Here is a 25,375-nt window from a genome sequence, read left to right on the forward strand (position 1 = left end):
AACGACAACCCATTTGCATTCTTTCAATTTTACAAGAGTCGGAACTCGGACTCTGATTCTACCTCGTCAGACCAGGAAATATGCAAAGAAGAAGATCTCTTGAGTAAACGTAGTAATCCTAGTGACGCAGAGCAAGATATCTCTGGTGATGATGACATTCCACTGTCTTCGCGTGCAGATAGAAATCGATTGTAGGAAGAGCATTGTACTGTATCTGAATCGGCTGTTCGTGGCAAAGACGGTACAATTTGGTACAAGACGCCTATTGAAAAATTTCTTGGTGAATCTTCAGGGGAACCTCCGGCAAAGAAGCCGAATATTCGCAAAAGATGCCAAGACTGTTCAGCCAAAAAAGACCGTAAAACGAATTATTTCATTTGCGAAAGTTGCAACTTGCACCAAACACATTTGCTTAGAACATGTTGTACCTTTCTGTGCTGATTGCACCAAAGATAATGATTAAATGTGATTATTTGTTAATTTTTTTATAAAAATATTTTAGTATTCTTTAAATAAGTGTTATTAAAAAATTAAAACTGATTGTTAATTAGTAATAGACTAACATTTAAGTAGGGGTAAAATATTTTGTTGACTTTTGTCGTTCTTTTTTTAAAGCTCTATTAAATATGGTTTAAAATTATATAACATATTTATGTTTCATTAAATCATATAAATACACATTGAATTTAATATAAACATATAAAAAAAAATGATTATTATAAAAGGTTGGACTAATTTTGATATCTAACATACGGGTATGTGAGACCCACTCCAACGTCCGTGTAACACTTTTCTGCCCCCATGACGCCGGGTTAATTCTAAAGAAATTTCTTACAGCAGCCCTACGAAGAGAGATATGACATGTAAGAAAATGGACAGCGTGCACAATCACAAAATAATTCTTTAAGTCTACATACAAGAAAATAATATTAAATACTTAATTATGATAATAATACATACAATATTATAATCAGAATAAATAATATATACAATACTATAATAATTGAAATAAATACAGAATAATTCGCCTATAATACATACATACTATATGTATATTTAATAAAGGTATTTATATGGATTCTTAAAGAAAATGCTCTTTTAATTTTCTTTTGAATGAACTGATAGTGGAGCTATCGCGAACAGCATTTATCACGCTAAGACTAATAGGAGCGAAGAAATATAGAGAAATGTGGAAGAAACGGGGGATATTATTTGAAAGGGCTTATTTGAACGCGCTAATCTCAGGAACTACTGGTCCGATTAAAAAAAATATTTCAGTGTTAGATATCCCAGTTATCTAGAAAGGCTATAGGCTATATTTTATCACACTAAGACTAACAAGAGCCAAGAAATAGAGGAAAATGTGGAAAAAAACGGGGGAAATTATTTGAATGGGGCTATCTCACGAACTACACTAGAGCATTTCTGTTATTTGGATCAGATAAGAAGCAGACCACGTGAAGGATAGGCTTTTTTTGTGGATTATTTTTTATATTTAAATATTTAGCGAAAAACCATCAACAACTTTTATTGTTGTCTGTAAGTTATTTTGTTTAGTTAACGGAGTTGCTGGCATCATATACTAAGGGTGGGTTGCACCAACTTACTTTAACTATAATTGTACCTTTAACTATAACTTTAACTACAATGCAATATGTCAAATCTGGGGTTAAAGTTAAAAATGGACGCCATCAAGACGCCATATTTAACCATAACCATAGAGCTCGACAAGGCCTTAAATGCACGTGGCGAAAAAAGGAACTAACGCTGTCATCATACAAAAACACCATTTTTGACAGTTCTCCTTTACCAGCAGCGCTCCCGCCCACGTTCTTATAAAGCCTTGTCGGACCAGCAACGTCTTCTGTCAAATTCTGTGGTCAAAGTTAAGGGAGATCGCAGACGACAGGCTTTTTGTGCGATCGAGCAGCGGCGCCCATACAGTCGGCATGGCGCGGCCAAAAAGTCTGTCGTCTGCGATCTCCCTAAAGGTTAAAGTTAAATTAGCCTTAACTATAACCATAACTTTGACCATAACTTTAACTTTAACCACGCCTCTGGTGCAACCCAACCTTAGTAGATTTTAGAAGTATGGCTATTCGTCGTATTTTCGTTAGAGCCACAAGAGACAAGACACCTTCCGTCTTCTCACACTGGGCTTTTACGTTTTCATCCAAAAGTACTTCCTTAATTTAAATGTTTTGTAATTCCATGAGGTTGGTTTTATAATAATTGATTATGCATACGTCGATTCCGGTTTCTAACTGTCACTGGCGAGGGGTTCAAGGCAAATTATTTGCGATTAAAAAATAAAAGTATATACAGCCGAACATACAACCTTCTCCTTTTTGGAAGTCGGTTAAAAATTACAACAATATACAATCGAATTTGGGGAAAAAGCGAGCTTGTGAGAAGTTTAATCCCGAGTAGTAAATAGCTATCAATATCAAAGACATACGTGAAAAGCATAGTAATTAAATAAACAGACGAACATAATATAACCTCCTTCTTTTTGGAAGTCGGTTAAAAAGTATCAAATAAATAGGTAGATACTATAACCTCTACTAGAAGACGCCCGCCAGTCTACTGCGCGAAAATTAGTTGATTGCGCGGGAACCGTACATTTTTCCGGGATAAAAAGTATCTTATGTCCTTTCCCGGGACTCAAAGTATCTATACCAAATTTTTACAAAATCGGTTCAGCCGTTTGGCGTGAAGAGGGAACAGACTGACATACACTTTCGCATTTATAATATTAGTATGGAAGTATGGATTGTTCTACTAGTCTGCTCCAAACTTTCGTAATATTACCTATTGATACATAAGTAGATAACGAACATAATATCCTGATCAAATCAGGTTATGTCGACTCCGCCAAATATATATAATAATTATTTTCTCTGATGATACATTTCGAGTACATATCTAAGTTATTAAAACTCTTTAATAATAAAAAAATACAACTCATACATTAAATCCTAATAATTTTGTTTATAGTGATAACAGCCAACCTTTTTTTTCATTTCATTTTAAGAAGCTCTCGATTTTGGCGATGTGTTTTTTTATTATTGTTAATTTATTGTGTTAATGTTTTTTTATTATTAATAATTATGTTTATTTACAAAAATCGATTTAAATTTCAAGTGGTAATTTTCCCATGCTTTCGATGTTTGGCTCCGGCACCGTGGAATTTTTGCGAATATCTGTGTCAGTTATCAATTTTATATATAAAAAACTCCGTTAGTTTATTAGCGTGTTTATTAGTTTCAACTTTCCCAAATAGGTGTTTCGAGATTTATCTAGGTTAATTATAGAAATTAATTATATTTTTATTCCTTTAATTTTGAAGTAAGTATAGGATTCTTTGACTTAAATAGACAAAAAAAATTAGCAAATTGACAAAATAGCCTTTCATCTGTCACGAACTGTCAAACCATTTTCGAAAATACTTTTGAATACAGACGAGATAATAATGAGGTTGTTGAGATGAATGTAGAATCAGGGCGACAGTTTGGGCTGTTATTATTTTTAGTCCAACTCTTTAACGTTTAACCAAATAATGACGACTGAAACGGTGGCTTTCTGATCCTGTTTCTCTTTTATTTGCATTGAGTCGGAGGATTGGGAAACCACTGTAATGTTTTGTGGAGGTATCCACAATAATTAGTGTTACATTCCGGCATCGTGCTAACGAAGTTTTCCAAGTGCGTCGGTATAAGGATCGCGCACACTTTGTCGGCGCGTGCCGGGGCGTGCCGGGGCGGATCGGGGCGCAGCGCAGCGCAAAATGCGCTATAGCATACTATTGCCGGGTCGGGTCGCATCGCATTGACGGATTTTAACGCTCACTGTGCCGGGACGTGCTGGGGCGGGTCGGCGCGCAACGCATTGACGGATTTTGAGCCGAGGCTTGCCGGGCCGCATCGCATCACATCCGCGCGCCGCTTGCTATAGCATACTGTTGCCGGGGCGCAGCGGGTCTTGTCGGGCCGTGTCGCATTGACGGAAATCCACCGAGCAAAAATCTGCGCCGATGCGCCCCTACACAGTGTGCGATACGCGCATCCGCTTCCATACAAATTGTATTCAGGCGGATTTTTGCGATGCGCCCCGGCACGCTGAGCCCCTGCACGGCCCGTTTCAGTGTGCTCACTCCTATATACGACAGCTGAAATTTATCACGTGTGCTCCGGCCTGACCGAGCATACCACCTCGCTCGGTCGGAAGATCTTCCTTTGCGGCCTCCACGCACATTCCCACAGATTTGAAACTATATTCTGATGAGACATATTTGATGTTGAGATGAGAGATTATTGCAATTAAAATCGATTTCTACTAACTGCAAACAATTACATTATATTTTGTTTTAAGTTTAATAATCATAAAAAACAAAAATAAACGAGTTTTTCAGGAATCTTCTACTTAGAAAATCTCCATCTTTGTTTGACAGTCCTCTTTGCCCACCTCTTGGGAATCCGTACTCATAAATTATGCTTATCAATTTAAATATTTTATGTTAATCATGAGAGCTATTAAATTCACTCATTATCGTCAATAAATTTAACAATACCAACCTAATCTATTATGTATATTTTATGTCCATCAAATCTGCCTTGTTTATTGGCATTAGTCCATGTATTTTGAATACATGTTTCCTTATTTTGGGGCATATAAAAGAAACTGTGCAAAAATGCTACTACCTAGTGAGTAGGACGAGATGTAGTCTAAATAATCTTGTTTTGATATTTTTCCTTAGCTCCTTGAGAATAAAAATAATGGACCCAAAACGACAATAACAAGTCTAATTTATTACATTACAATGACTCGCTGGTAAAAATTAAACTGATGACTGACTCAGGTGGGATTTCACCAATCTATATATTAATACGTGAGAGAAAAACTTTGTAACCCTTTTTACGAAAAATGGGGAACTCACTTACTCGGCGAAACACAGCGGAAGCGCTGTTTCACGCCGGTTTTCTGTGAGGAATCTCTCCGGTCGAGCCGGCCCATTCGTGCCGAAGCATGGCTCTCCCACGTCAGGATGCTCTTATCTCGGAATTAATTGCGGTTTACGTGTGAACAACGAATACTTTGTGCGTAGGCGTTGCGAGCGTCATGTCATAAATGCATATTAATTTAAGGCTCATAAAATTGTTTAACCGCAATAAAAAATTGGGCATTTCAATTTATTTTTCCTTATTTGCTCTTGATTTTTAGCAATGATAGTAGGTATAAACTTAGACGCAGATTTTTTTCATTATTTAATGCTAGATGACCCGTAAGCTTCATATTACTTAACTCCTTAATTTCCTAACCATATAAACCTTTCCTGGACTTTCACGAATATTAATTTGGCAAATCGGTTCAGACATTCTCGAGTTTTAGCGAGAAGCACAAAATTAAACGTTTATTTTTATTTATATAGTAGATTTCGGACATCGCCTTGGAAATGAAAGCATCAGTTATCATGAGACGATGCTTGATATTGTAGCTGTAAAAATTTTTTATGTCTGTTTGTGTCTGTTCGAGTCCCGTGAAAGGATATAGGATAGTTTTTCATCCCTAAAAATGTACGGTCCCCGCGAGATAAGCGAATATCGACGCAACCGAGTAATGGGCGTCATTGAGGTCTTCAAAATGTTTTTTAAATCCATACTAATAATATTTTATATTTCATCGATATTTTCATGGAAATATGATATTTTCCCACATCAAAATGTAGCCTATGTCCTTTCTCAGACTCTAGAATAACTGTATACAAAATTTCATTGCAATCGGTTCAGTAGTTTTGGCGTGAAAGCGAGACAGACAGACAGACAGACAGAGATACTTTCGCATTTATAATATTAGTATAGATTATAAAACTCAAAGGTGACTGAGTGACATGGTGATCTATCAACGCACAGCCCAAACCACTGGACGGATCGGGCTGAAATTTTGCATGCAGGTAGATGTTATGACGAAGGCATCCGCTAAGGAAGGATGTTGATAAATTCAAACCCCAAGGGGTTCAAATAGGGGATGAAAGTTCGTATACTTCTTAACGCGAGCGAAGCCGCGGGCAAAAGCTCGTAATATTATAAATGCGAAAGTGTGTCTGTCTGTCTGTTATCTCTTTACGCCCAAGTGGCTGAACCGAAATTTGGTACAGCTATACTTTGAGTCCCGGGAAAGGACATAGGATACTTTTTATCTCGGAAAAATGTACGGTCCCCGCGCGATAAACTAATTTTGGCGCAACGGAGTTGGGGGCTTCATCTAGTATCAAAATAATAATTCTGAATGACTGTGCTGCATTGCCGCGCCGCGTTTTGGTGTGAACTGGGGGTCAGCTCACACCAAAACGCGGTTCACACCAATACAATGTGGTAAAAATGAAAAACTAAAACACAGTCTTTTTTTTTATGAAATAAGGGGGCAAACGAGCAAACGGGTCACCTGATGGAAAGCAACTTCCGTCGCCCATGGACACTCGCAGCATCAGAAGAGCTGCAGGTGCGTTGCCAGTCTTCGAGGGCAACAGCTATACAAATCTCAACCTTCGCTAGGTACAAGATTATAAACATACTACATATATTTAGTAGAAACGGTGTAGCAGTATATACAGTAGACTAACATTGTACCAGATGACGCGAATCAGGAGGACACATTAACGTGATGACAGATAACTCTAGACAGATAACTCAATGGATTTATCAGAGTAAGGGTTTATACGTGGGAGAGCCATGCTTCGGCGCGAATGGGCCGGCTCGACCGGATAAATACCACGTTCTCACAGAAAACCGACGTGAAACAGCGCTTGCGCTGTGTTTCACCGAGTGAGTGAGTTTACCGGAGGCCTAAACCCCACCCTATTCCCTTCCCTACCCTCAACTATTCCCTTCCCTACCCTCCCCTATTACCCTATTCCCTCTTAAAAGGCCGGCAACGCACTTGCAGCTCTTCTGATGCTGCGAGTGTCCATGGGCGACGGAAGTTGCTTTCCATCAGGTGACCCGTTTGCTCGTTTGCCCCCTTATTTCATAAAAAAAGGGCCTATTTCACCACTTCCTGATTAAGTGCTGGATAGATTATCCACAACTTATTTAACAGATTATCCATACTCTATATTTTGCCATGTTAAGTGACGGTTAGCCTATCCGGTACCATATCAGAAAGTGGTGAAATAGGCCCTTAAGATCATAAATTGAGATTATAACTGGGAGTCCAATTTCACAACTAGACTGAATAAGCAAACAAATCGGTAGCAATCTGCTTTTTTTTTCTTTTCTTTTTCTTACGAGTTTTATGCATTTGACGCAAATATTTGCTATTTTTCTTTTAGTATTATCACCAAGCTTTTGTAGCACATACATAAAACATACCTATCAAGTATCCAGAAAAAGTGCTAAGCTACTCTACTGTTTACTACTTATGCTGTGATGTGAATGTCACTGCGTCATGAGGTAGTAGGTAATGGATCGCACGGGGTTTGTGGATCATTTAAATTATCACATTTAAATAAATCTCGAATTAATTTAGTCGGTTGTAGGCATAATATCTGCTGCCTTGAGTACCTACCCTTATCGTTTTCGACACTTTTGCGACTTTAGTGGTTTATTTTCTCAGAGTTTTGGATTTAGATCAGAGGTTCCCAAACTCTTTTGTTTTAATATACAACTTTATAAATGTTGCTGTAAGCACGGTACGATCAGCTTATTACAGTGCGAGTGTGTGTGTAAGATGTGCACGTATGATCGCCTTGGCTTATTAAGGGTGCTTCACTCATTTCTTAATGGCGATCCGTCCGTATTTTTTTTACGTCCGTGGCTGTAAGCCAGTAAGCTATAGCACTACCGATACCTAAATGTCCTAAAAAATTGAAGATATTATCTGCTTTAAATACTTATTATTATTCATAGAAGTCAACATTTTTAATTTACATATTTCAAAACAAGGTTTGCCGTCTTTGAATAATTTGAAAGTTTTCTTTTTTTTTAACTTTACCTCTTCAAAGTATTTCTTCTTCTTCATCTTATTTTTTTTTTCTTATAATGGCACTTCGGCTATAACCATGGCCAGTGTCAAGTATAATATTATGGCGGGAAAACAATCTTATTTATGACAATTTTTTCTATATCGTCAGATCAGTCAGGTGAGTCAGGTCCAAAGTCTAGTCAAAGTCTAAGTATAAAGTCAATACAGTCAAGAAGTCAAGTCGGTCGATTCAGTAAAGTGGTAGACGCTTTACTGAAACTTTCGATGGAGTTTTGGAGGGAACCTAAAAGAGCACTTTTCTGGTTATTAGATCACTTTCCTACACTTGTGCACGATAAGGAATATCCAATGGTTAATATCCTACCAATATTACACATTAAAACCCAGATAACACAATTTTAGGAAAATAATACAAAAACACAACATCATACCTTCACATTCCCGGCAAAACTCTTCTTCATCTTATTGCATTTTCCAATTCAAATTTAAAAGCAACCCTCGCATCAAAATAGTTTATTTTATAATTAAATATTATGCTTATTATTTAATAGAATAAAAAATCTTAACGTTTTTGTTGTTTATGAGAAAATATAAATAAGTAAAAAAAAATTCAAAACGAAATCTTCTATTATTATAATTTTGCGGTTTGCTTGACAACTTTGTATGACCCTCGACTTACAAGCTTAGCCACAATGTCAAAGGACCTCATGGTTAAAAATATTTTGGCAACGTTTTTTCACCTTGTAAAGCTCCCAAACAGGCCCCTCTATTACCTCTATGGAACTCTAAAAACAATTATGTTTATTCAAAGATAAAATCAATTATATTCAACGATAGGAAATCCTAATATTATGTAGAACTAGATTCTCGATCAATCCAGGTAAAATTCCGTGAAATAGGTCTATTAAAAATAAATATTTCGTATAAATTATTTTTTACATCCGCGCACAGTTTTGCCGGGCACTACAGCGGGGCTAAAATGGTCGCTTTGAATAATCATGATATGAATCATAATATGATTCATTTTTCTAAAATCGCAAAATGCAACTCTGCTTGCAATTCATTTCTGTATTTTTGTACTGATTTGACATTGGTCAGTTTGACAGTTTTGACAATTCCTTTGCTGAATTGATTGAGAGGAATTGCTAAATGTGACCATTTTAGCCCCGCTGAAGTTATTGACATTGCATTGAGAAAAAAATATTTTAATTGTTAACTAGTTTGTTTGTTTTGAACAATCATAATACTTAATTTTAATTACTGCATTTGTAATATAATTAACTAGTTGGGTTTTTAAGTTCTTATTTCCGTGTTTTTCTTTTACGACTCACATCCTTTTGTATTAACATAATAATTTGATTTTTGTTTAACTTAACTAGGTTTCTATAAATAGTTTTGGGTATTAGAACATGTCATGATTTCCTTATTTTTCTTATCTCTTTGTCGAATCATTTTTTTTAAAACACTTTAATTACTTTATTAACTTTTATAAAATATTTTAAATAAGCTGTAAAATTTGTTTATATTTTGTGATAATATATTTACGAACTTATTTAATAAAATATAAATTAAGATTAGATATTCATATTCACAATAGAAATAATAATAAATAATAATATTATCTAGAAGGGTATATAAAAAAAACTTTTTTAAATAAATTATAAAAAGTTAAAAGTTTTAAGTCTAAGAAGGTCTCAGATATTAATATTGATATGGGAACCTCCAAGCATAATATGTCGAACTCGCCCTTGGCCGGTTTTTATTATTATTCACTTGGTGACTAAAGATAAATGATAATGCTATGTAAACACTATTATAATAATATAACAAAAGGCAGATATAAATCTAGGCACTAAAACATATAATAGCACCGACAAAGAAGTAAATAACATTAAATTATAAAAAAAATGGTATTACAAAAAGTTTTTAGGCCTTGTATTGCCAAAGTTCCTACTCGACCAGAAATTCGATGTAAGACGACCTTTGAATCGACGCATGCACAGTTACACACATCTATATATAAATAAAAATGAACTTTTAATTTTGTAAGTCTCGTTAAAACTAGAGAACGGCTGAAGCAATTTGGCTAATTTTAGTCTAATCGTGGAAGTCCAGGCAAGGTTTATAAAATATAAGTGATACGTCGAATTTCACCGGACATCAGCTACATAGTAGATATTATATAACAAGTGTAAATGCGTCAAATATATTAACTACTACAGTCGATGCGGTCATTCTCTGTGTTCAGATTGTAGCGGACCAAAAAGCGTGTTCCTGGGCCATTAGCCAACACGTTTTCTTTATAGAATCAATGAATCATAATGTAATGGAATTGATATAACATGAGTCGAATAGACGTCATAATAATATTATCGAACGCTTTTGTCAATTCAATTGTTTCTGTACTATCTGGGGGCACGGGAGTGCCCCAGCCAAGCTTTTTAGCAAAGGCACGGCCGTACCATACTTTTCTCGAATCCTTGTTTTCTATATACTAATTGTTGTCTTTTTTTGTGAAATGTTTATTGTAATGTGGTGTAATATGTATGTCCTGAATAAACGCTTATTATTATTATTATTAATTCCATACATTTTGATCGGCGATTCTATAAAGATGCAATAAAGAAAGCGTGTTGGCTGAGCCCTCTGAACCGTTAATTTTCTGTCAAAGGCAAGACATAAACCAGTCGAAAGATCTTACTTTATGGCCACCCGCACAGACCCCGCAAGATATTTTGAATCGTACTGTAGAGTCAAAGTTTCAAAACTGGTCGAGCAGGGATTTTGTCGATAATATACTTAGTATGTAACAAAAAAGGAAAACAATTATTATTTATAACGTAATTTTCTAAACAGCCTTATCGGCACCAATGGCACAAAAAAGTACGAGTAAGTATCATATTATCTACTTAGTATATGCACTATACAGGGTGTAACAAAAATAAGTGATAATACTTTAGGGTGTGTACGTGTTCCTTGTAGAGAGTTCACTGTGAAAGTATCAGCTCTGAAAGACGAAAAATTTTTTTCACTTTTGTATGGGCAAGGGTCCGAGCGTCACGAGTTTCCCCATACAAATTAAAAAAAGGTCTTTCAGCGCTGCTACTTTCACAGTGAACTCTCTACAAGGAACACGTACACACCCTAAAGTATTATCACTTATTTTTGTTACACTCTGTATATAATATTATAAATGTCAAAGTGTGTCTGTCCGTCTGTCGGTAACATGTTTAAGTTCAAACCTCGGAACAAATTTTAAAATACTTTGGTCTTACTTTGTGTTCCAGAGAGCTTGTTTTATTAATAGAAAAATGTACAGTTCCCGCGCAGTAACCGCACTTCGGCGCAACAAAAATTTAAGGCGACATCTAGTACCCAGGTATATTAATATCTTACTTGTGTAACATAGATTAGGATAAAATTGTTCGGCGTGCATCCGTTGTCTGATTGCCATAACACAAGTTTTTACTTAGCATGGGATTAGACGACGTGATGTACGCTACCTAGCTTTTATACTTTTGTATAATATTATTGTATGCTTATTGCTTAGTAAAGAATTTCAATATCAAGGTCATAGTTTTATTTTTTTGGGTTTTCCTCGAAAGCTTGTACTCTGGCGTCTAGAATATTCCTTTCTAGAAGGAACCTTCTAGAAATACAACAATCGCAAATGTTTACTACGTAGGAGTTTCCATGGATGGCAATCGTTTTTATTGTTATAACGGTTACAGTGAATATTTTTTCAAACCGAACCAAATCAATTGACTTGATTTAAAATATTTTTCATAGATTTCTTTATTGAAACGAAGTTCCTTATCGATCGCTGCGAAAGGGGGCTAGACGGAAAAAGTTGTAACGACATGACACAAAAGTGTCGGTATATATTTGCTATTATAATTATTATTGTTTTTTTTTTAAATCTTGTGTATAGTATTTATTGGACTGCATGGTAAAATGTTACTTCTTTTGTTTATTATTGTTAACTGTATTACTTACTTTGCTGTCTGTCACTATACCGAATAAATAAATAAATAAATAAATAAATAAATATTACAACTGGAGCAAAACTGCTATAGTTAATGTAAGCCGTGCGGTAGTGCGTGTTTCTCTCTCTGTCTCTCTCTTTTTTTTTTGTATTTTTTTATTTTTTTTTATAACTTCGTTCCATCCGGGTGTCCCTTGCCACCTCTCAAGTTTTTTCTTCTCATTTGTGGTACAAAAATAATTTAAATCATAACAATCAATTTCCTACTTCATTTAAAAACATTGTAAGTATCTAACCTTGATAAAAAGTGCGTATTTCCAGTCGTGTCTATTTAACCAGACTCTTATTTACAAGGTGTAACAAGACACATTGATAAATACTTTAGGATGTGGTACACTGTGAAAGTAGGTACACGTAGCGCTGAAATTAAGAGGAGGGACACACACACCCTAAACTCCGAAAGTATCATCACTTAGCTTTGTTACACAGGGTGTATAAGTATTGGATGCGTATCTACATCGGGCGTAGGTTCACGCGAATAAGACTATGCCAACAAACGTGGACATAGTCTTTCCAAAGCTTTTTTATTCCTTTTTAGAGCCTATTGCACCCGATGGCATTTGATCAATATGCGTTGCAAGCACTTATACGTATTTTATTAAATTAAGACATTCAGATTTTCTACAGAATTAAACAGTTTCCTCCGGGAGGTTAATAGTTAGTATTCGAGTTGAGAGTTGTAATTTAATTTTCTACCGCAGAGGTTTAAAATAGTTCTAACACTTTTTATAAAAAATATACTTGACCCATTTCTAGAGCAGAATCTAGTTTAGTGACATAAAATCCTGCGACATCTACATAAAAGTATAGCCAATTATGTCCACAATCCACCACCGTAAAGACTCAGGACCACATTTTTGCCTGTCCTGTGACTGGTTTTGACCACATAAAACTGACCTCTAAAGTCCTCTAATAACATATATAAAACCTCATCATTTTCCAAACACAACATATAACACTGGTACATTCACACAAAACATCCCCTGCAGGCTTAGCATGGTCACCATAGAAGCGGTTTCTTTCTACGGAAGTATTGACAAAGTGACAGTTAGACAAAGGCAATCCGCCATTGCGTCACTAAAATCTATCAGTGTGTCCAATATTTCCCATTTCTAATTTTATGCTAAGCCTGCTGGGGAAAGATCACTCACCGGCGACTCTCCAAGCGACAGCTGCGGCCGCACACGCGAGTAGAACCGCCGCTCGCAACATGGTTCCTTTAACTGCGCGCGCGCGCCTCCACCTCTCTATATAAACGCGCAAGATAATTAAGAAAAAAAAAAAAACTTTTCCATATTAAGTTCGCATGCCTATGTTATTGTTTACTAAACGGTGTTAAAATATAAATATTTATACAGTTAAATGTTTTAATTTTAACACAGCAATAAAATAAGTATATTTCATGTTTGATATAAATTAGATTATTTTTAGTGTATAATAAAGTACCCTTTTAATTTTAAAGATTAAGCGTTTTAAATTGTAACAGATTTTATTTAAATATTTATTTCTCCTATCCACTTGGACCTTGATGATTAATTGAAGCATCGTCATAATATATAATGCTTTTATCGAATATATTGTATCTATAAGGATTCAAGAGTTCTATACAGCATCTTCGGAACCAGAGTAGGATATACTGCGGTCAGCGGTGCAAATTATTTGTCGTATAATTATGCCTGAAATCCTTTAGAAAAGGGTAAAATCACTATATTATGTTAAAGTCATAGAAATTTCAAGGAGTTCCATCGATTCCTCAAGGATCGCATCATCAGATCACCACTTTTGTGAACATGTTACCAAATTTGGACTATATCTTATACAACAGCAAAAGGATTTTGGAAATCGGTCCACAAACGGCGGAGTTATTCGCGAACAAATATAAAAAAAATATAATATCCTCCTCCTTTGTTGAAAGTCAGTTAAAAAGTAGCCTTATTACAATATCAGCTACGGCTGGAGCGATTTTGACTGGACTTTTTTGGCAGATGCCAAAAAAGTCCCGTCAAAATCGCTCCAGCCGTTCCAGAGATTAACCGGAACAAACAGTCAGACAAAAATTGTAAAAATGCTATTTTGGTATTATATGTACCGTATGTACATTTATATGCAAGTAGTAAAAAATAGTTCTTTCAATATTACAAACAGACACTCCTATTTTATTGATATGTGTATAGAGATGTATAGATTGAGTGTTTGACAAAATTCGATATTTATTATTTACTAGCTGTCCCGGTGAACTTCGTGTCATTTTAAAACCTTCCCTGGACTTCTACGAATATTTTAAGACTAATATTAGCCCAATCCGTCCAGCCGTTTTCGAGTTTAAGCGTTACTAACACAATTGAAAATCCATTTTTATATATATAGATTCAAAAGGAGCCCTAAAAATATTTTTCTGTCTTTATTAATATTTCATTGATCTGAAACTTGAACAGATCTATATAAAATTGTACAAAGCCTTAATCTATCCAAAAGTTTGTTGTTGTTTTTTTTAATTTCGAGTATTGGACATGATCACACGCACGTAGGGGCTACATGACGTATTCCTCGTCATGCCCACGTCACACGCCGACGGATCGGAACGGGTTGTCGATGTCATTTACATGAAATTGTAGTTGATGGTAATTTTATTACACTTTTGGGATAAGCGATAAAAATCGGAAGGCACGTGTATGGATGACGTGATCTGCTCTACATAATTGAAGATCAAACGAACTTACCTTAAGTGAAGTTCGATCACAATAATTATATGAGCGACTTCATTCTTAGCGATTTATGCTTACTTGTTATATAGTGGCGCTCCCATGCGTCACCCTTGCACGTATTTTAGAGATGTAAAAAAAAAATGTCACTGTCACTAAGTCACCTGTCATGATTCATGACTTTTCCGGCGCTTAGACTCGAGCTACTCATTTTGTTTAGAGCAAATATAACTTACCTGCGGTGTTCATTTTATATTTGTAACTTGGGTAGGGAGAGACTGGTCACAGTCAAAGTATTAGTCGACTCACCTGTAATATGGGGTGGGTTTGGATAAATCGCTAAGAATGAAGTCGCTCATATAATTGTGATCGAAGGTAAGTTCGTTTGATCTTCAATTATATTTCGCGACTTCATTCTTAGCGATTTATGCTTACTTGTTGTATGATGTTTAGAGTAAAACAAATATAAAATGTTTAAGTAATTATTCTCTATTTTTATTTAAGGTTTTAAATTACAAAAAATGTGTGATAATTATTATAATATTATCATTGGTAAATGGAAATACTTAATAAATATTACAAAATATAATATTCCTTCATATTACAAATATTCTTTAAGTACTCCTTATTATGATCTTAGATAACATTTGAAGTAACTGACTAAAATAAATACATTTCTTTCTTATAACATAAATTATAATATTTACGAAATTTTATTCTGTCTAGATTGGGGAAAAATATTTCCTTATTATAGAATTTAGCGAATATAATAGAGGTAGGCATTAACTATTACTCCATCCTAGAGATTCTTTGATTGGTTCTATGTTGACTCCCAGTTTATTAGCTTTCGTCGTAGCTGTATAGCGAGTGCTATATGGACCAAAAATTGAAGTATCAATACCCCTTTTACCTAATAGTAATGTCTTTGATCCAGTTACTTAATGTTTGAGTACAATTGTTATTTGTTATTATATGATTTACGAAAACGAATAAAAAGGGTAATCTCATTTACGATAATTTTTCCTTTTATTTAAATATTCTAAGAGGTATAATAATGCCGGACAAATCTTATGGTCCTGTGAATAGTAAGGAAGTTTAAGGCGAGGATAAACCCCAATTTGTTATTCCGTGACTCCCGGTTTACCTAGTTCCAATATATTATCGAAGTGTTAAAAAATATGAGATATAAAGCACAATATTCAAAATACCTTAAACCATAAACATTTTAATAAAACGTAATACTTATGGCTGTAATTATTAACTTACCTCCGAAAAAACTCTATTTCATCGAAATATAAGTATTAACTAGGATAATTGTACATTTTATTTGAATAAATTATTAGTAAATCTATATTAGAAATTCTTTACCCGAACAATTTTGTTTCTTAATATTTATTTCCAATGATATTTAAAAAAAACATGAAAAATAGAGAAGATCCGCCCGAGAACCTGTAGTTTTATGCTAAGCTAAAATGAATCTTATTGCGATGCGTATACGCTTGGTCTTTGGTTGTGTGCAAGGTTATCGTTTTTGATTGAGATTAATCCCCGGCTTAAGCACCGGTTGAAAACTATAAAGCTTAGAAGTTTTTATCATAAAAAGTTTTCACCTTTAAGTTTCCACCAATAACCTACAGTAATTATATTAATCAATCACATATTATATTTTGTTTTTATAATATCCGGTAAGCAATACCTACGTAGATTAAAACCTCATCTTTTTTAGTAAAATAAATACTACATATTTTATTAGTTATTACACCTAATTTTTTGTACCCTATGCACTGTAACAAGTGCAAGTAAAGTGGCAGTTTGCTTAGCAAGAACTTTCAGAACCATTTTCGTTGGGCCACTGCAGAGATATAAACGATAGGGCAATATTAGTATCCCAATTCACTTCTTATTATTCGGCTTAATAAGTCTCATTCTGTAAGTTCCTTTCATATACCTCTTGAGTTGATATCATTTTCTAAATTAGTACATAATAATGATTGGGCAGGTTTAAAACTATTTTATAATTTAATGTGCTATATTTAGCACATTGGCTCAGTTTATCTGACAGAAAAGCTATTACCCTATCGACTGGCAAATTATATAAATCGTTTTATACCACTATAGTATTGCATTTAATATGTATTATCGGATAAAGAATTTAGTATTATTTCAACACATTCCTCAGACAGTGGTGACCTCCAGTATGTACTCCCGGATAACCTCACGACTCGCGGCAACTATAGGCGTAGCGAGCGATGAAGATGTTACAGGACTTTATAAGTAGATTTAACAAGTTAATATCAGGCTTACGAATAATAATATGCTTATGATTCTTAGATAATTCCTTAAACAATGGGAACTACGGCTGTACGGCTATGTCAATCATCAGGGTCTTTGTACCACGTAACTACGTACTATGGCACTAGACTATAATAGTAAATGAATCTACGTCGAATTCACCACCTTCGTTACTTATTTTCTTATCTTCACACCATTGCTAAATTTTCCCTGGTTATATAGTTCAAATAACTATAATTGGACGCTACCCATTCTGTTTATACGCAAAATAGCGATCGTATATTATCGATCGACTAAAAAAAAAATTCACTACTACTAAGATACCTAGCAAAAAAGGCTGCCTTGTATTTCAATAAGTGATCTCATTTCATTGCTAGTACAATGTCCATGGTATCTTTGTTCATTACAAAAATAAAGTTTTAGAAGCATCTGAGAAAATTTCTAACGAAAATTTAAATTATTTTATTTCACATTTTCTTAGCTCAGCTTTTTGGCTTAGAACATCTTTTGAAAAGATTATTGACTGATTGTAACTAGGATCTTGGAAAGGTTATAAAAAATTAAGTTACATTTCCTAATTCTTTCTATTCATAAATGATTTTTTTTGTGGTATTTAATATTTTCCTGTGGTAGTTCCAGAATTATAGACGCAGAATTAAAAACGAAACAATTTACATTTAATATTAGGTAGTATCCTAATCTTCGATTCATTAATAATAATAAAACCCATTTTTTCAAATACATTACGAGAGGAAAGTATAACTATTAACTATATACATTCCTGACAACCTTTAAAAGTTTCACCTATTAATATAAACCTAATTATGTAAATATAATATACATACTAGCACCAATTTACTTTCTTAATTCTTTTTACATCGTTAATAACTGGTTCCAAAATCTTAGTAAAGATATATGGAGCAGTACGTATTATTATGGCGAATGGTATATAATATATTATATACTATAATATTATCTACGAGATTAATGAATCGGTATCGAAGAATATGCGTCCTTTAATTAAATCGATCCTGGTCATATTATAACAATTACTTATTAGGTGATAAAAAATTGTTTAAGACAGTGCCGTTATCCTTAATTTTAACGTTTTTAAATTGACACAATACCTTTCTAGTGTCCACAGCTTTATGTAGAGTTTAAATTTTCAATTTTAGTATGAATATTTTGTCACCGATCTAGGTTTCGGTATTATCTAAGAACATAGCTTAGGAGTCAAAAAATAATCTGCAAGGGGAGTAGGTACACCTCTCGATTGCTTTGGTCTCAATTAAGCTACTAATATCAAAAACAGACACTAATAATTATAATTATAGCACGGGGTTACATTTTTTACAGGTTTCGATTTAAACGGTATCTTATACCGGATAGTAAAAGTGTAATACACCACTCGTCATAGAATAACGTAATCGGCCTGCGTAGTAGGGTACCTCAATAAATAATTAACGATAGGCTGGCTTGCGCGTCTGCGCTCGAGTTGTCTGCGGCGGCCCGGCGCGGCGGGGCGGCTGAGGCGCAGGCCGGTGGGCTTCCGAGGCGCTCGCTCGTGGCGGCGTGTCGGCGCTGCGGCAGGCGGGACGGCGCTCGTGCTTGTAGAAAACAAAGAAAAATTGTATATTAATGCTACTGGGAAACTTACGTTTCTCTTCTGGAGCTTGATCAACAGATGAACAGTTGAAAAGATTCAGCCACTTTAGCCTCTCAGCAAACTCTTCCCCGAAAAGTTATTTGTCACTATTATCAGATTTGCATTTAGCGCCTCTTTGTCCTTTAATACCTCGATCGTGTGAATCGCAGACACGACAGGTATTCAATTGTTACAATTCAATTATTAAAAAACCTTTATAATAACCTCGTGCCACCAACCCACAATATCTTTGTGGACTGGTTTTTTGGCCGAGTATTTATTTTTGTTTCTGGAACGTCGCGTCGCCCAGAAGTTGCAAGACCTTTCGTCCTGAATAGGCTGAGGTTCCTTACCTGGTGTCCCGTCATTCGTCTGTTCCTGCGGCTGATCGCCATCACGCCCCGTAGATGGTGCCGATTTCAACGACGTTGGGGCGACCGCAGGTGTGAGATTCAGCACCGGCGCGTATTCCTCCAGGAGTAAGGGCCATATGGTCTGCGTGCGATCAACTTCTTGAACAGGATCATCACGATCTGTCAAAAACCACAATATTTGCAGTTGTATTATCATATTATTTGAACAGCAAAAGCCCTGATATTTGCAGTTACGTATTCGTTATGTACATCAAGTGTCGGTAGATGTTAAAAAAAATAATATTATATTCTATAGCAGCAAGGAAACCCCAGTTTCGATAGTTGTGCGTCCGTTTTCAAACAGAAAAATCCTGATGTTGGCAGTTACGTGTCTGTTTCCAAACAGCAAAATCCCTGAATTATTTGCAATTATTCGTAATGTACATGAAAACATGTAGGTAGGTGTAAAAAATTTTTCATATATTCTTTAACAGCAAAAACCCCGATTTCGCTAGTTGCGTGTTTGTTTTCGAACAGCAAAAGCCCCGACCTTGGCCGTTGCGTATTCGTAATTTACATCAAAATATGACAGCAAAAACCCTGAGGTTGGTAGTTGCGTGTCTGTTTTCGAACAGCAAAAGCCCCGACCTTGGCAGTTGCGTATTCGTAATTTGCATCAAAATATGACAGCAAAAATCCTGAGGTTGGTAGTTGGTAGGTAATATTAGCGGTTGCGTATTCGTAGATATTCTACATTAAAATATGTAGGTAGATGAAAAATAAATTTCGACGGTACATCTTTATTGCGTAACAGAAAACCATTACGTGAAAAAATTATAATTATGCGTTATCTATTGATATATCCCTTGGTATTATTAAATTATAATATAAAATAAGTATAATTATAGCTATTCCCCCTGAGTTAACACTTACTTGGTCTGATATCTGACGAGGATGAATCGATTTGTCGTCCCATTTTTCTTCGAATATTTTCTCCGCTATCCGGACTCCAACGCTTCTTCCCCATGTTGAAAGCTCCACACCGTTGACCGTAGGTAAGTTGCGAACGTGCGAAGGGTTCGGCACGAAAACACGGAATGAGTAGCTCGAGTCTAAGCGCCGGAAAAGTCATGAATCATGACAGGTGACTTAGTGACAGTGACATTTTTTTTTTTACATATCTCTAAAATACGTGCAAGGGTGACGCATGGGAGCGCCACTATACAACAAGTAAGCATAAATCGCTAAGAATGAAGTCGCGAAATATAATGTTATAAGATGACGATCGCAACTTCGTCTCCCCAGAAACTTGTTTATCACGCGATAACTGTACATTTTGCCGTGATAAATACTATGACTTTTCCCAGGCCGCAAGGAATCTTTATACCAAACTCGACTTGGTGAACTTCGTATCACCTCCCTCCCAAGTCCCAATATAAACCTTCCCCTGTGTAAGGGTAAAATAATGTAGTGTCACAACACTAATGTAATGTCTCAGCACTATGTTGGACTATTAGCCCGGCCGCATATTGTCCGAAATTTCTGATCAGAAACATAATGATAATTTAATGTATCTATACATATTATAAAACATAGTCGCTTTTTTTTCCTCATGTCCCTTTGTTCCCTTTAATCTTTAAAACTACGCAACGGATTTTGATGATTCTTTCAGTATTAGATAGCCCATTTATGGAGGAAGGCTAAAGGCTATATTTTATCACGCTAAGACTTGAAAGGGCTAACTTAAACGCGCTAATCTCAGGAACTACTGGTCCGATTTGTAAAATTATTTCAGTGTTAGATAGCCCATTTATTTATTCTCCTATTAAGACTAGTAGGAGAATGTGAAAAAACGGGGGAAATTATTTGAAAGGGCTTATCTCGTGAACTACTGCAGCAATTTTTATGTTATTTGGCACAGATAAGAAGTAGAGAACGTGAAGGATCATAGGCTATCGATTTTAATCATTTTTTCAGTGGCTATATATTTTATACGTCGCGTCGGGTCGGGAGAATAAAATGAAGGCAGTTTCAATTAAGCATCGAGTGGATTCATTTCACCCGAACCACCACCTTACACGTGGACTACCACAAACATTTCAAGACTAAAATTAGCCAAATCGCATCAGGCGTTCTCTAGTAATTATGATGCGCGAGGGAGAGAGAAAAGTATTAAAATTCTATAAAAAATATATTTTTATACATTTTATCTTAAACTTGAACAGGTAACAAACATACACACTTTCTGGTTATAATATTAGCATCTACGAATAATAAAAACTAAGGAAAAGTAACTCCGTCAAAAAACATGCTCCACAATACTTGTCAAAAAAGTGTACCTTAGGTACACATTTCAATACATTTGCAATATTTAGGTGACCTTGAGCGGTACTAGGCTGACGTTACATGACAGATCAAAAGGAACCAAATTTAAAACGGTAATAGTATGGGAGTTACGATTCCTTAGTTTTTATTATTCGTAGATTAGCATGGATGAATAAAAAATAATAAAAATATTTGACATCACAAAACAGGCCCAGACGCTGTAAGTTGTAACTGTGTCACCATTATATTTTTGTTACTTTTTATGTTTGTGTTGGTAAAATAAAGTAGACCTAGATAAAATATTTTTACTAAACAGATGAATTATACGAAGCTTATTTAATTCGTAAAAGTTATACCGTAAATGGAAGGGTCTCATCGTTATTGCGCGATTTAAAAAAAAAAACAGTTTTATTGTTAACTTAGTGGAACACTCCTTTTACCACGTTATTTTAAAGATTTTATGTATTCATTACCCCTTAGAAAATCAACAACACTGTGAAGTAGATTAATTCGTTTCAAAAAAACTCAAAGCTGAGCATTGGTGGATTTTTTATCGTTCGGATAGGGACTGAGCGCCTAGTGCAAAAATATATATGGGATTTGCAAAGACCTATTTTCTTATGTCAATGGGGATTTGACATAATAATAATATTAATATCGCATCTTGAAAATAAATGTCAATGCGCTTGCAATGCTTTATGTCAAATGCCATACATTTTTTACATCTTTTTTTTTATGAAATAGGGAGGCAAACGAGCAAACTGGTCACAGCACAAGTTTCACGCCGGTTTTCTCTGAGAACGTGGTATTTCTCCGGTCGAGCCGGCCCATTCGTGCCGAAGCATGGCTCTCCCACGTATAAACTAACTTCGCATTTGAAAGTTGCGAATGCATTTTGAGTGAGCACCCAGTTAGCATGTTTCAATGAAAATACGATAACGTATGCGTTGCAATAGCTCCTAGTTTCGTAGCGGGCCGCTACGTCGCGCGTCGTAGCAAGCTCCTACTACCTAAATATTAAGACAACATGACCTAGTCTAATAGCTTTGTCCACACTGTGCCTTTTTCTGTTCGTCAAGGGCATGCGTTATAGCGCAGTCAACAGCAAACGTGAGGCATGCCCGCGACGCATGCCCTCTGACCGTATCCAAAACTTCAAAAATGACAATAGTGGTGGTGTGTGGACCCATTTAGTGTGGACATAGCTATTAGCTATGTCCACATTATGCGCTTACGTCTTTAATTTTCGTCATCTTCTTTCATTCAACTTTCGTTTTGACGCATTCAATAACTGAATACGTCAACGAACGCAACGCAAACATTGTAATTTTTGTTTTTTGGATAAGGTCAGAGGGCATGCGTCGCGATCATGCCTCACGTTCGCTATAGATTGCGCTATAACGCATGCCCCTGATGAACAGAAAAAGGCACAGTGTGGACATAGCTATTGCATTATACAATTATACATACACACAATCATTATCATCATTTTATAATAAAAATATGACTTATAAGTAATTACGTATTGACTTCGTACGTTTCTTACATTTTTTATTATAAATTGTGTAGTTCAGAAAGGAATAAAGTACTAGTTTGCTAATAATGCTTTCACATTAGCTGATCCGACAAACTGAAACTGAATCATTACATCTAGCTACTGGAAAACTACATTATAAATTCACATGGTATTAAAGCCATATGACATACAGCGGAAAACTACTTTTTATTTGTAGTGATAGGTCATATTATAAAAGGTAATAGATGATTATTATGTACTAGCAGAGAAGTTGACTCATAGGCAGATGTGGGACCTACATAATTAGGTCGCGTTATGTCAAATCTAGCCAGATCACGATATACAATGAATTGACATAATCCGACCAAATGATGTGGGTCCCCCAAATGCCGATGAATCAATTTGTTCTACGGTACTATAATCACTTATCTGATCTAGTTATACAAAACAATAGAAAAACAAAGAGTTTATGGGAAATATTGTGTATCAAGTGCAACAGGTTTGTAACAAAGCAATGTGGCGTCGTATAGAGGTACTAGCTGGTAATAGTTGCGACTTGCGACAACAATGAAGCGCCTTGAACTTACAACACAATTTTCAAGTGCGTTCTATCCAATTATTGCCACTTATGAGTGTACAAAATTAATAAATATAGGTGTCATTAATTTGAAACTTTGCCTTAAGAGGGTGCATAGCTCGAAAAATCCATACATCCATACTGATATTATAAATGAGAAAGTGTGTCTGTCTGTCTGTTACCTCTTCACGCTCAAACCGCTGAACCGATTTTGCTGAAATTTGACATGGAGATACTTTGAGACCCGGGAAAGGACATAGGATACTTTTTATCCCGGAAAAATGTACGGTTCCCGCGTGATAAACGAATTTTGGCGCAACGGAGCGGGCGTCATCTAGTCCTACTATCCTACTAATATTATAAAGGCGAAAGTTTGTTTGGATGTATGGATGTATGGATGTGTGGATGTACAGATGTTTGTTACTCATTCGCGCAAAAACTACTGAACGGATTTTAATTAAACTTTACAATAATATAGTTTATACACTGTGTCAAAAATTTTGTCCACGAGTGTACAAAATGTGACCCGCATACATGCATACTTCATGCATGTATTCGGTACACAATTTTGTATGAATATAAAAGTGGCAATTAATGTCAACGGATTTATTTCGTAAAGAGTGAGTGTTTCGTTGCTATTGCCATATTATTTTAGTGTGCGAAAAGGAACCAAATTCAAAACGGTTGAAGTATGGGAGTTGCGTTTCCTTAGTTTGTATTATTCGTAGTTAAATCATCATTTGTTTTCTCTAAGTGCGGCCGTTGACACAAGTAGTTATGTTATCTAAAGTGAATCAGCTGCTGTCCTTAACTTCAGGTGTTTATACATTTTGCACTAATTTAACGCCCACTGCCAAGGGCAACCCCATTTAGTCTACGTTATTATGGAGATTAGTGGAGATTTTGGGTATTCCCTCCCACTTTTGGTCGTAAGGTCAAAATGTGCAATAGGCCATAAGGCCATATCGACTATGTTTAGAAGTAGCTCGATTCTGCTTTAAATGACCCGTAGGTCTTGCACTCAGACTCAACGTAAAAATTAAAAAGGAAATGACAATTTTGAAGAAAGATTTAAAATTCGTTTTCGAATTTAATTCAACATTATAATTAATCCCACCAAAACATGGAATATAAAAAGGAGCCAAGCTAAATATTGCATAGCTATGCAATATATCTATCGTAAAAAGTTTTCAGATCACATTTAAGCCAAGCCTTCAACTTATTTTGTAATTTAAATCAACATTTAGTGAAGGTATCAATAATTTTCTTTATTTTATAATTATTATAGCGACTCGGCAATGAGCACAAGAGAAACAAATATAGAACTGCATATTTGGAGGAGTTCATACTTAGACAGACGGCAAACGTAAAGTGTTTTTACTTTTTTAGTAGGTATGTAACGACGCATATGGTCGATGATATCCAATAAATCCAATTAGGTAGTCACTGAATATTTCTCTAGTGCTCATTGCCAAGCCACTATAATAATTATAAAATAAAGAAAATTATTGATACCTTCACTGAATGTTGATTTAAATTACAAAATAAGTTGAAGGCTTGGCTTGAATGTGATCTGAAAACTTTTTACGATAGATATATTGCATAGCTATGCAATATTTAGCTTGGCTCCTTTTTATATTTCATGTTTTGGTGGGATTTCATTTCTTTTTTTAAGGTTGATTTTCTTTTAAGGTCACGTTAAAACTTTTCTGTACTTAGCTTAGCAACCATTCTCTGTCTCCTTTGTTATTTTTTCATTGGGGCTTCGTTCGTTCTACGGTGGACAAGTCTCAACGGTAAATACTTCTGAGTCGATTATTATATTCAGCTATAATTGGCTCTTAATCTTTAATACTTGAAGGTGGTCATTTTCAGCATTGCTGTTGAATACAATATGGCAGCACGGATGTAAAAATTTCGTCCGTCCGTCTGTCACCAGG

The 25,375-nt window shown here is 35.3% G+C and overlaps 2 protein-coding genes across 2 annotated transcripts in view; both read right to left on the reverse strand.

The window, feature by feature from the left end:
* LOC121727667 (O-acyltransferase like protein-like) overlaps positions 1 to 13,247 on the reverse strand; it is a 45,455-nt gene extending 32,208 nt beyond the window's left edge. Inside the window, exon 1 of the mRNA XM_042115631.1 lies at positions 13,177 to 13,247. Within this exon, the coding sequence (XP_041971565.1) occupies positions 13,177 to 13,237 (61 nt within the window). The 5' untranslated portion in view covers positions 13,238 to 13,247. The remainder of the gene's footprint in view (positions 1 to 13,176) is intronic.
* Positions 13,248 to 18,152: 4,905 nt separating this feature from the next.
* LOC121727677 lies at positions 18,153 to 20,267 on the reverse strand. Its single transcript, XM_042115644.1, has 3 exons — positions 19,951 to 20,267; positions 19,018 to 19,197; positions 18,153 to 18,626 (listed from the first exon to the last, which is right to left on the reverse strand). Exons 1-3 carry the CDS (start codon positions 20,147 to 20,149, stop codon positions 18,469 to 18,471), a joined length of 537 nt encoding a protein of 178 aa, XP_041971578.1. The 5' UTR covers positions 20,150 to 20,267; the 3' UTR covers positions 18,153 to 18,468.
* Positions 20,268 to 25,375: the final 5,108 nt, after the last annotated feature.

The sequence above is a fragment of the Aricia agestis genome, chromosome 6, assembly GCF_905147365.1.
Source record: "Aricia agestis chromosome 6, ilAriAges1.1, whole genome shotgun sequence".
Classification (NCBI taxonomy): Eukaryota; Metazoa; Arthropoda; class Insecta; order Lepidoptera; family Lycaenidae; genus Aricia; species Aricia agestis.